The sequence below is a fragment of the Gastrolobium bilobum genome, unplaced genomic scaffold, assembly GCF_033153095.1.
Source record: "Gastrolobium bilobum isolate Gb01-03AN ecotype WA unplaced genomic scaffold, APGP_CSIRO_Gbil_v1 utg8278, whole genome shotgun sequence".
Classification (NCBI taxonomy): Eukaryota; Viridiplantae; Streptophyta; class Magnoliopsida; order Fabales; family Fabaceae; genus Gastrolobium; species Gastrolobium bilobum.
In genome coordinates, this window is record NW_026896151.1 from 17766 (window position 1) to 31348 (window position 13583).

Here is a 13583-nt window from a genome sequence, read left to right on the forward strand (position 1 = left end):
ACATACAAAAATGCTTCTATACCTTGGTCAAACTCCTCAAACAAATAAAAGTTATTTTTCCTAGGGTTTATTGTTTCTCATGTGTTGTGATCCTAAAATGAAGCCATTTTGGAATTACATCTCATAATTTTATCTTTTGTGATAAAAGAAACAATAAATCATTTTTCTTAATCTAGAAAGCAAGTTTATTAATATTACAACACAACCAAATACATTCTAAGCAAACGCAGTTTTTTTTTTTGTAATTTTTGGGTTGAGTACAAAGTTTAGGGTTACGGAAGACTTCATGGACATGCCTTCAATTTCTACTTTGTTTTTTTTTTTTTTAAATCGCCTCAAATGGTTCACCCATCAGACTAGTTCGATTCGAGCACTATTGGACCTCAAGCAATGACGATTCTTTCAAAATCATTTTTTTCGTTCTCAGTGCTCGAATTCGAAATTTTTGGTTAAGAGACACAAGCTCCTTATCACTTGTGCCAACGTTGTTTTAAACTAACAGTGTCTCTTATACAACAAAGCAGCCTTTTAATTCTGCATTTATTTATTTTTTATGATAAATAAAATCCATTACGAATGAAATAGAAATGATGCTTACAAATAGATAAAATATGTAAGCCACTAGAATTGATCTAGTAGTGAGAGATTTAGATAGTATATATGAGGTAATAGATTCAAACAAAAAAAAGTACATAAAATATGTCAAATTTAGATAGAGAAAAAAACATAAATACAATATGTAATTTAAACGAAGTATCTAACCAAAGATAAGTAGCACTATTCTTTGCCTGAAATCTTTTGATAACTAAGCAGCTTTTACAGCTGGGAATCAAAACGAAAAAATATTGCAAATCAAAGAGTGTATTACACCTCTTCTCAAGCTAGATATGAAACTCTTTCGTGTTTGTAAGACTGTCAAGATAGATAACCACAAGATGACTAACATAAAACGTTCTAAAAGAGAAAAACCAAAACCCAATTAAAAAGAACAATAAAGACACACGATGTGTCATTGTGAGATGTAGATATTAATAAACTTGAAATCTAACATATCTAAATAATTTTAAAAAAACACACAAAACAAAAGAAAAAGAGAATGGGGTTGTCACAACATAAGGAGTATGGCATCCCCTACTCGGCCGGCAAAACGGATTCGGCTCGGTGGGCCATCTCGCCTAGCCCACAGAAAGAGACAGTGTGAGCTGACTCATTTTTTGGCGGATTGATGACCGAGCGAGGCAAAGTGGGATAAGTCAGTATAAAATAAGTTTCGACTAACGGACCAACCAGCCCCGTCTGTCATATTGATGGCCGAGCGATAGGGGTGGCAAAACGGGTCGGCCCGCCCCAACCCACCAAAAGTGGGTTGGCCTGGCCCGCCCCGCTCCGCCTCTTGAATTTGGGTTGAAAACCTCAACCCGCCCCGTTTTATGATGGGTTGGCGGTCACATTCCTCTTAGTTTTTTTTCAATCTTAAGTCTAAATGTATGTTAATATTTAGTCAGATATTCTTTACAAACTTATTTTTATCTCCATACATAAATTATCTTTGTCATAAATAAAGTTTTTCTTTTATATTTTTTCTAGAATACTAAGATAACAAAAAATTGGATATCACAAAAGCTTAAAAACAAATAAAACACTACATAATAGTAAAAAAAATAATAATAATAAGCCAACTCGTCGCCAACCCGTTTTGACCCACAACCCAACGGGGCGGGTTGGTGGGTTGAAATATGTAAGACAACTCGTCCCATTTTGACGGGTTGACCCGTCGGGTTCAACCCATATTGCCACCTCTACCGGGCGAGGCAAAGCGAGGTAAGTCAGTGTCAAACAAGTTTGGACTGATAGACCAACCAGCCCCGTCTGTCAAACGAGACAGAATAGACCGAGTTTTTCAGCTCACTTTCAAAAACAAAATGAGGTAGGCTGGCTCATTTTTTTACGAGTTAATAGCGAGGCGGAACAAGTCACCCACTTTGCCACCTCTACTCCTACACTCTCCTATGAAGAAGGCTTAAAACCATAAAAAAAGAGAAAAGAGAAAGAAACTAAGGTGGAATAAATAATAACCCTAGTTTTCCTCAGATAAATTATAATTTTTCCACTAAAATTACTTTCCTAAAATCCAAATTCACATTCTCATCCCAAAAAGTTATGATGCAGAATTGTAGGGAAAGTAGGCTTTCAAGAAAATGCAAGTTTTTTGCTTTATTATTATTCTTCAACAATCAAAAGTCCCTTTTTCACATCTTGTAATAAACATTTTAATAGGCAATACAAAAAGTAACTGACAATAAAGGACTATCAATGATCTTAAAAGTTGATACAAAACGGAAATAACCATAAACAAAACATAAAGCCATGCAAACTGAAACGTGTGCAATTATTAAAATTCATAAAAAGCCTTAAAACTAAAACGTCTGCAATTATAATAACTTATGGTGACTCAAATGCATCAAGTTAGCATCCTTTTAATCAATGTTATTAAAACCGGCCCGGTCATTGACCTGGTCGAGGTACTGAGTCACTGGGTTACTGGTTCAGCCGCATAATCCGATAATTATATGCAATTTTATAATATATATTAAAAAATTATAAACATACACAAATATCTAAAAAAATAATAAATATTTTAAATATTTTAATATAAAAATAATAAATCACATTATTATCCAATAGAGGATCAAACAAAAATATAATGATCGTGATACGAAGCTTTAGGTTCAGAAAAAAATATTTCTAACTATAAATCAAATCAAATTTTTTTGTATAGTGCATAATTGAAATAATATTAGTGTTGCAAGTACATAAATTATGTAAGTCAATAAACAAAAAAAAATTCAAATATGTCTATTATGATTTTTTTTTGAAAAAAAAAAAAAACAATTTTGGAATTTTTTTTTAGATGGAATCAATTGTGTATGCGCAAAACGGCAAAAGTAGTTTGGAATTTGATAACACGACCCCACTAAAACAAGGGTTTTAAATTTTTTACATCAGTTTAATGCTACCTCCGAGGGCAAGCCTTCACTATTAATAAAACTGCTCTTTTATAACTAAAAAATGGAGTTCGAATCCAAAAAATAGATTTTTTTTTCTCAAATATTACTTTGTACGCAACATTACCTTGGATAAATGCAAACAAATTATTTCTCAGATTTGAACATGTGATTGAAAACCTTTCAGTCAAAAAGAATAACAAATGAGCACACACATACATAAAAGAAAAATAAATTATGAATGAGAATGCAAATCAGTAGAAAGAAAAGAATTATTTGCCCACAAACTAGGGCCACCTTTGGGTATAATATATTAACATGCAAGCATCACCATTACCGAATATCATATATATCATGCCACTCCTCACAAAGAAAACCATAAGTTTAAAAAGATGCAATGAAGATTGCTTATATTGCATATGAAAAACTATACACCAATTTAAGGAGAAAAAACTTTATATGATTTGTGCCACTCAGCGTCGAACCACAACTTCTTGCTTACAGACAGGGCAGAAGTTTTTATGCACAAGCCATTGTTTTATACACTGAAAGTGATAGCTGTGTTCACAACTTAACCTCCCCAGTTCATCATCTGATTCATACTCCTCCTGAAACACAAGAAGCTAGATACATTAACATGATATAAAAGTATTTAAAAACATTTTAAAAAGCTTACTGAGCATTGCATATTATATAAAGCAAGTTAAGGTAAAGTAATGTGTTGATGAACTTTTCAAATCTGAAACTTAATTTAATTATATAAACTCACCTGACAAATAGTGCACTTTTTTTCTGTTTGATGCTTTGGTGCATCATTTGAAATTAAAAGCTTAATTTTGCTTATGTTGAGTCCCATCTCATCTTCATTAAGTCCAGTGTTCACATAACCAATTCTCTCACCCAGCTCAAGCAATTGCTGTTAAACCAACCAGAAATTTTGATGAACATAAAATGAAAATGCATGGACACAGACAGTGTATCAATATTTTGGGAATACAATCATTACAAATTAAAAATTATAGAAAGTTCAACTGGAGAAAGAACTCACCTCGTATGACATGTTATCAACATCAAGTCTCCAGTCTCTAAATTGGTCATGTGAATTTAATCGTCCTCCCATTATTAGTCTTCCTTGAATTATCATTATCTTCAAAGTTCCAACAACAATCAAGATATTCAATAATAATACCTCTTGAATACAGTAAAATCTAAGACAAGACTTGGATGTCTTATATTTATGAGGTAGGATATTCATACTACCAATTATTTGTGCTACCAATCCACTACCACTCTAATATAACTATGTACTCCGAGGAGTACATTAAAAGTTATTCAGAAACTTTTCAGAGATTATCGGCTGAAAAGTAGAATCCAACGGTGATTAGAGTGGTAGCGGATTGATAGTAGAAATAATTGGTAGTAAGAATATTCTACCTCTATATCTATACCATGATGCTGTTTTGCACGTGTTTGTTCTCATTATAATAAATCAAAACTTTCACTTACAAGCCTTAGTTAGTCTGTTACATCAATAATTCGAACATAGAAGAAAAAATGATAAACATAAAAAAAAATAAAAAATAAAAATAAGGGAAGTATGCAAATCTATCTATAAATATTCTATTTTTGGGTAAACAAAACCATCTAACAATATGCTAAAACGTTAAAGCCCAAAATAGTGAGAATCTACATAGCAGTCAAATTAAAATGACATCGAAAAATTTAATGGCTCAAATTTAAGTACATCGTACATAGACAACTACAATATGAAACAAGTGTCCCTTCAAGTACTTTTTATTTCTTGCCAATTTCTAAGAACCAGGTTATGGATACAAAGTAATTGGACCAGATTTTGTTTGTTTTTCTAAAGACCTATAGTTGTCCACCTCTGCTTCATCACAACACAAAGCAAGACACGTCATTCTATTTTGGCATAGAATAGTCTGTGGTAAAGGATTTATGCAGGCACCATAGCATATAGGAAGTTTTGGCATAATGATTACTTCAACCAAAAAAAACAAAGGCCAATCTACGGTCTGCACTAATTGATAGTTTTCTTCTGCTATAGACGGACAACAGTGCAGTTAGTGCTGCATTTAATTTCCTCTCCAAAGGACCATTACTTTATAGAAATATAAAGAACCAATTCAACCCAAAAGCTTAAGCTGTTGAGTGAGACTACATTAATGGTTTTATATATCTCAATACGTCCCCTCACACGAAAGCCCACTGAGCTTGAAGGGTGGACAATGCACAGGCCCACTTACCTGTGCGAAGAATTCAACCCAAAAGCTTAAACTGTTGGGTGAGGCTACATTAATAGTTTTATATATCTAAACAAAGAAACCCAAGACCTATTTTTGGTCTAACTTGAACAGTACGTAGCAGACTAGCAGTACATACCCTTGCTTCATCAACCGTTTCACTTTAGTCAGAGAATACCAACAGGCTGAGTTGGTGTTTGGTACTATTTATGCAAAATTTGGAGCTCACCTATATTATGCAATTCAGGATACTTTGCAATTTTCACCATTTTTTTCACATTTTAATTTCAACACACTTAAAACAAGAATGTTGCCTAACACAACATGATCCTATCTAACTATATCTGCAAATCATAACACTTACTCGTTTTTAGCAACAAAAAAGAAAGCCACACAAAAAAGCAACACTCATTCATACCTGAAGAAAAAATAATGGTATGGTAAGTTAATTTCCAATAAAAATTATGATCAGATAATTCAAGACCCATCCACAGGTACCCAGTATCAACTAGAATCCCATAATTTATAATGTTTAATATTATTTTTGAAAAATTAAAAGATGATAAGAGTAAATTATCATCTTCAGTCAAATCAAATTCAATGACAGACCGCATACCAAGCAATAGCTTCTGATACAAATAACCCAAATTTTGCACTAAGTTTCTATAAACCATGCACTGATCAATATCCACAATAACAAGAGTACATGAAAGGATATTAGATCAAAACCAACCTCAGCAAGACCATCAGAGGAAGGATGTGGAAGGTGGCGATAGTATCTAGCACTGCCAAAAGACTCTAAGCCAGGGCGTGAGTTAAAAATGTCAGGATCATCATCCATAAACGAAATGCTTTCAGGGTTTACAGTGCGCCTTCCAAAATAAGATGGACGCTGCCAATATATTCATGAAGCACAGTTATACCATGTCAAAGCAATCAGATACCAAAACAATGACGAAACTTAACACAAAAGGAACAAAAAACTCAACTAGTCATTCACATGTCTATGTTATGTATTGTACAATAAAACAAACAACTCCATAATACAAGTGATAATGAGTGTCCTCCTACACTTCAAGTTTCGATCAATGAACATATTATTGCAGTCTCCCCTTACTCAAGGGGTCCACAATAAACCAATCAACAACTCCCCCATGCGTCTATAACTATAAAATGGAATGCGTGCACGCATTAGGTGAAGGTGGCAGCTATTAATAGATGATGATGTTGATCTGAAAACACTTCCACTTAAAAACCAAAAAAAAAACAAAAGCAGTCCTAGTTGAAATTGAACAAATACTTCTTTTAGGCCCATTTTCACAATATATATATATATATATATATATATACAATTTTGTAATCTGTGAGCAGAAAATCAGAAATTAATCAATAAGGGAAGGAAGACTAAAAAGAATGGTGGTCTTAATGCTTAGGAAAGATCAATTTTTTACCTTGATATGAAGATAACACACACATTTACAAACAAAAGATGTAAAATTTATTAGTACAGCATACCATATGGAATTAAATCTTCAGGGTCTACGAAATTAGACATAGAAAATGCTTAGGAGAAAAAAAAAACTTTTTGAATAGATTTAGCTACCATGTCATTCAAGAGGAAAGGATCATAGTGCAGAAATCAGAATACCTCCCTGTGTGTTATTCTCTCCGCATCAAGGTTTCCTCTTGCAGACACATTCTTCCTGGTCACAACACAATCCACATCAGCTGAGAACCCAATTCCAGGGCCACACCAAACATCCTGAAAGTCCACACAGGTAGCAGAACCATGACTAGGACCATCATCAACAACCCCATGACATGTCTTGTTGCTGTTACTGTTCCTTCTGTGCTTCTTTTTTCTGCTCTTCTTCCCTTGCCAATCCGCGGAGGATCTTATCACCCCCGGAACCGACACCTCATGCGATGCACCGGCGGTGCAACCAAGCCCTCTGAAGGTTGCTGCAGAGAAGTTGTTGTTACTGTTACTGTTGTTGTTGCTGTTCTTCTTCCTGTTCCTGTTCTGGCCACTGGTATGTGTGGTTTCATTGGATGTGGTGTTGTTGTTGTTGGAGAAACTAGAGAGGAAAGAAGAGATTGTGGATTTGCAGGTAGTAGATTGGACTATGGAAGGGATTTGTGGGGTTGGATCAGTTTCTGAAATGGAGTGCCTGAACTGGTTTCTTGGTCTTCTCCATTTGATGTGTTCTGTGACAACAGGCATGATTTAGAGAGAGAGAGAGAGAGAGAGAGAGAGAGAGAGAGAGTGTTTGTGTTAACTGTTGAGATTTAAGAAGAGAATGAAACATAATCTGGAACTGGAACTTGGGAAGGTATGGAACTAGTTTTGTAGAATGCAGAGAATAATGTGGTTTTAATTAGTATTGAAAATTTGAAAAAAATGAATTTTTAATTGTGGGGTTGCTTTCTTTGTGGTCTTGTTTGTTAGGTGGGCTCTGTTTTGTTTTCTTCCTTGAATTGTGGGCATATTGCCTATTCAATAGTAGCCTGAGTCCCTGGAATCTGTGACTCACTTTTGCTTCTTTTTGTGCTTTTTAAGCCATTCTGATGCTATGTGTTAAAATAAAAGTTGAAAAACTCTCTCTCTCTCTCTCTCTTTGTCTTCGGATTGGATTGGTTTCGTTTTAGGCCCGTCAGAGTAAATATTTTTTTTTATCATCATCAAATTTCACGATGTCCGTTTTAGTCTCTAATAAATAAAAAGATCCATCGTGATTCATAAGAAATTCAAAATGGACCCATTTAGTTGAAATCATAGTCCCTCACAAATTCAAAAAAGGCCCATATTAGTCCTCAAAAGGACTAAAATGGATCCATTTTAAATTTTTTAAGGACCGTGATGGACCTTTTTATTTGCTACAGATTAAAGCGGGTATCGTAAAATTTGCTGAGAGCTAAAAAAAATATATTTACTCTATAATAAATTAAAAACATTAGAGGATTTTAGTTTTAACTTGTAATAGGTCAAGAGTGGACAGCATTGGAAAGGGTCCCACGTAAAAATTACAAGGTAAAAAACCATGAATGATTTTTTGGGCTGTGGTTTCATACCCATCATTTAATTACTAGCCATCTATAGTAAAAGTTGTTATCATGTGGGGTGTCTTCCTTACGAGGCAACCTAGCTGTAATTTGCATGCAGTTCATTGTTTCATTCACTGGGGAAAAATGACTTATGCAGAGACTTCTTTCTACATGTTCCGCAAAAAATCATCTGTGGAACATGTATTTAGCTGAAAAATTGATAGATAATTGGCTTTGGAAAAAAAGTTATTTTATACTAACACGAGATGTATTTACCTTGGATTTGAATTTTCTTATATAGAAAAATAATTATGTAATCATGTTATTTAATTACAATCACTTATTGATAATGCGATGAGAGAGAAAAAATTATATAATTTTTAAATGAGTGGTTGTAATCAAATAATATAATCACATGACCATTTTTTCATACGAGAAGATCTAAATCCATTTAACCCGTAGATAATATGTTATGTGAAAGTAGTGTCCCAAAGTAACATGACTTTTTTTCCTGGATGCCCTAGACAAATACTATGGTGCAATAGCCAGAAACTTTGTTTTATTGGGTTATGTTATTTGCACGTATCATTAATTATATATTCTCTTACGTATTATGAGTTAGACACTTTTTCCACCTTTTATTACAACTTTTTGCTTTTAATTATGCAATGAAAATCATTCTAAATTTGTAAACAAAAATGTATTCATATATAAACCTTTTCTCCCATCCTACTAAATTTTGGTATATTTGGAATTTCATTGAAATGGAGCAGGTGACCGACCTCATTGGCTTGTTAAGACAACCTCAATATGCTAGCTAGAAAGATTAGTATAAATGGAAAATGAAAGCAAATGACTAAAATCTAAATGAAGAAACTAGAAAATGGGGCCCTATTATTCTTTGCGTAAATGACATCTGAGCTTACTAGTGGTGAGTATATGGAATGACCCTCGTTGGTTCTTTAAAAAGACCCTTGACCCATATGAAAGGCGCGTTCTCCTTCTTTAAACACAATGATGTTGTCACCAAAGTAATAAGTCCATTGTTTTCATATATGCCTTATTAAACACTTTCAAACCGTGAGAGTCCTATGAAATGTAGTGTGGCTTATAATTAACCTTGAAATGTGCGAAAGAGATATAATAATGGGACTGCGAAGGAGTAAAGAACAAAGGCAAAAGAACAAAAAAAATGTTCCACTATACTTTTTGACTTGTGTACAGATTGATTAATTGAAGTTGGACCTCATATATGGGAGACAAAAGAACAATTTGGCCAGAGAGGTACAATCATAAGGATAAAGCAAATTGCCCTTAATAAGTAACTTATTTAATTTTTAGGCTTAGCTTGCAATTTCAATGTGGTTGATTAACTTACGGAATCAATAAAAACATCCATTTATTTAACCATCAATTGCCTGCAAATTTGGAATTTGGACACCCACTATATTCAACATTTCTTGTTATATTCTAATTTAGAACAGTTTACACTTTAGTTATATCTGAAAGCCATGAAACCACATAAATAAGCACCTAAGAAGAAATTAGTATTTAGGCCATGCTGTTTAGTTGATATTTTAATCAGATATTCACTGGCCAAAAAAAATTTCCTATCTTCTGAGCAGAGAAATTCAGCATAAACAGGAGTCACATGATGTTTCCAGTTAAGGCTGAACTGTACTCACCAATCAAATCATTAAATTAAGAAAGTTATGATTAATCCAAGAATTATATCGTTTTCTGACTTCTGTCATCTTTGAGAATAGTAGAATATTATACATAATTATGTGTGTCACCTGCCAAGGTAATAACTGTTTCTTATATCTCAAAGGTTCCTTTATTAGTTTAATATAAATGGTGCAAATAGCTAAATAGTTTGACTCAATGCTCAAATTAGTTGATCCTACTGCATACTAGAAAATGACAACCTACATATTTTGGTAAGCAGAAAGGGACTTGGCTTTGATTAATTATGACCATAATTAATTAGGCCAATTCAACATAATGCCACATTTAACTCCAACATTGCCAAAAGCTCTTAAGTACTATGCTTATGCACACAATCTCGGTAGCTTATGAATATTCATGAGCTGCAATAAGATTACAGTGGCCATTGTGCCGAAAGTTTTTTTTTTTTTTTTGAATACATTGCCGAAAGTTTTGTTAAATTGAACTCAAATCCACTTAGATCATAATGTTGACATCTTTTTTTGATGCATCACTAATTGCTGTCTGAGAGATAGAGATGTCCAGTCAGTGGCTGGTATATTTTATATAGGATCTATGTGCCTTCTCTCAGATATTTATGAATGAGATATCTTTGACGGTAGACAAATCAGTGCACAAGACATAGTCAAGACGTGGAGTGTGTACACAGTAACAACTAAGAGAAGAGAGAGGGAATTTAGAATGTGTATATCTTACTGGCTTAACCCCTTATTTATAGATGGGTTACCTGATAGGGGTGTACTTTTGGACCTCTTAAGAATATTGGGGGCCTAAGTCCAACTGCTTAGTTGTCTGGATAGGATTGTCATTAATAAAAAATTTCCTTCCTTTTATTGCACCTTCTAGAATATAGGCATTTGTTAGGTATAGAGAGAAAAGTATCATTAGGTTACAAAGAAAGTTATTGATGGCTCTTCCGCTGAAAATTTAATAGGCAAGGTTAAAGGTTACTCTCTTTTTTTATGATAAAAATACTAAAATTAATTTTTTTTTAAATAATATAATAATCTTAAAAAAAAATATTGATATTTTTTTAATTAAAAATGTGTTTCCTTTTTAAAAAACACACAAATGGGCCCTGTAATGTGTGATTTCTCAAGGACAACAACCATTTTGCCACGTGTTGGTAAAAAAATTACCAAATTGTCATGTACCAATAAAAATTTGTCAAAATACCACATCACCTAACTCGCTACAACACGTAGCAAGTTAGGTCTACACATATGGTATCTTTTTTGAGGCCATGTAACATGCTGCACAACGTAGCAATTTTGGCCGGTCAACCCGTTAGTCCACATGGCACCTTTCTAACAAAAAGTCATTGTATGTTCCACCAAGTTTAGGAGAGAGAAATTTAAAAAAAAAATTTATTACTTTACATAAATATTTATTACTTTATTTTAACTTTCTCTCTCCTGCTTTATTTTATCGCACATAATCACGTTTTCTCTCTCTCTCATAATCGTTTTATAGCAATTTGTATGAGAGATTTTCTTTTTTCTCTCTCTTAGCTATTAAATACAATTAATAATTATTTAATTTTTCTGGATCTGAACGGAAATGTCGGTTTCCTAAAGTAAGGAGTGTATCTGATTTTGAAAATTTATTACCAATAAAATTTATATATGATTTTCTCTTTTCTCTCTCTTCTCGTTATTAATTTTTGATAAAATTTATTACCAATAAAAGATTTAAAAAAAAATTCAAATACATATAATATAAAATATGAAAATACCAATGCATTCACCATAAAACTATTGAATATAATGTCGAATCCAAAAATTGTCAGCGTAAAAGTTCAGTTGGCGAATAGTGCATAGTAGCCAAAAAAAAATTACCGATGGAAAAAAATAAATAAAAAATACTAAACTAACTGATTTTGTATTTGGCACTTTGGTGTTCCCTCACCGTGTCTGCGAGCTCATATCTCTCTTCAATGGAGGTGGCGGAGCTTGCAAGATAGAATTAGGTCATTCTTCACGCCTGGCCAGCATGTTATCGTCTATCTCTGCTATGTTCCTTCTTTCCCTACTGCTAGGATTCTTCATTTTTTCTCCCACTTTTTCGTTTTCTTTTCTTCACAAATTTTTTTTTGAAATTAACTATTGTCTCGCACATGTGTTGCTGCAACTCTAACAGACAGAAATTCAATTAATTAAAATCTCAACAAAACTGATTTGAAAATCGAGGAAGCTAAACAAATCAAAAGTTTATTTTTAACAAAGTTATATATATACATTTGGTAAAGAAGGAAGAAATTTTTTTTGGTAAGTGGAATAAAGTAAATATTTTAAAATATTTCCAAACTCCTTAAATACTTTAGGAAACTGATAGTTTCGTTTAGATCCAGGAAAATTAATTAATTACTAATTGTATTTAATAGCCAATATAGATAAAAGAGAAAATCTCTCCTGCAAATTTCTATAAAGCGTGACTACGAGAGAGAGAAAATATGATTATGTGCTATAAAATAAAGGAGGAGAGAGAAACTTAAATTAAAGTAATACATATTGATGTAAAGTAATAAATTTTCTTTAAAATTTCTCTCTCTTAAACTCGTTGGAACATGCAGTGACTTTTTGTCAGAAAAGTGTAACGTGGACTGACGAGTTGACTTATAATGACCCTAGCTTATAAACAATGAATTTACAAATTTGTTAAGGAATAATTACAACTAATGAAGAATTAATTAGAGGATAAGTCTAATTAGATGAGCTAAAGCCACATTATGAAAAAGAGTTTAAAATGATAGTTAAGGGGTAAAAATGCGGGTAAATAAAGTTACCCAAAAAGTGAAAGTAAAATTATAAATATTACCAAAAAGATATTCTTAAATAATGTGTCAAGTTAGAAAGAGAGCTGATGTGCCTTCGGCATATAGATATTTCAGAGTAAAAAGAATAAGGATTTGACAGTAATTCAGTGATAAAAAGTATTATTTTTAATGAATTATTGATAATCCATCTTCAGACACACTTTCACGCTGAATTCAATGTTTTTGCAAGAGGAAAACATGCAAATGTGATAATGGTGCAAAACATGTTATTCACTGCCTTCTCACGCTAATAGCGTGAAAACCTGAGGAGCCCTACTGCCTCTTCACGCTAATGGCGTGAATCTCATGCTAATAGCGCCAAGTGGAAGAAAAGCAAGAGCCAACCACTGCCTCTTCACGCTAATGGCGTGAATCTCACGCTAATGGCGCTAAGTACAGGAATCCTCATTAATCATCGGCGCTATTAGCGTGGATCTGGCGCTAATAGCGTGGCATTGCGCTGTCAGTTTTCTGAATTATGTATTTGGATAAAAACAGAAACGAAAACCAAATCTTGGGGAAGATTTTGACCTAATTGAATCATTGGATATAAAAAGGAGTCAGAAACCCGGAGAAAGAGAACTTTGGCGCGGAGAAAAATTAACGAAGGCAGAGAACGTGGAGCAAGCTTCTTCTCCAATTTTTCTGGTTATTATTTTCTTTTATGAATTCTTTTCTACATATAGAATTGTCAGACATGAATATGTCTGGCTAGTCTTTTATTAT

General features: G+C 33.2%; 1 protein-coding gene across 1 annotated transcript; it reads right to left on the reverse strand.

Moving 5' to 3' along the window:
- Window positions 1-3301: 3301 nt before the first annotated feature.
- On the reverse strand, window positions 3302-7670 carry LOC133298023 (uncharacterized). The gene is made up of 5 exons (XM_061497261.1): window positions 6918-7670; window positions 6003-6161; window positions 4054-4152; window positions 3775-3921; window positions 3302-3613 (listed from the first exon to the last, which is right to left on the reverse strand). Exons 1-5 carry the CDS (start codon window positions 7491-7493, stop codon window positions 3479-3481), a joined length of 1116 nt encoding a protein of 371 aa, XP_061353245.1. The 5' UTR covers window positions 7494-7670; the 3' UTR covers window positions 3302-3478.
- Between the last annotated feature and the right edge of the window lie 5913 nt (window positions 7671-13583).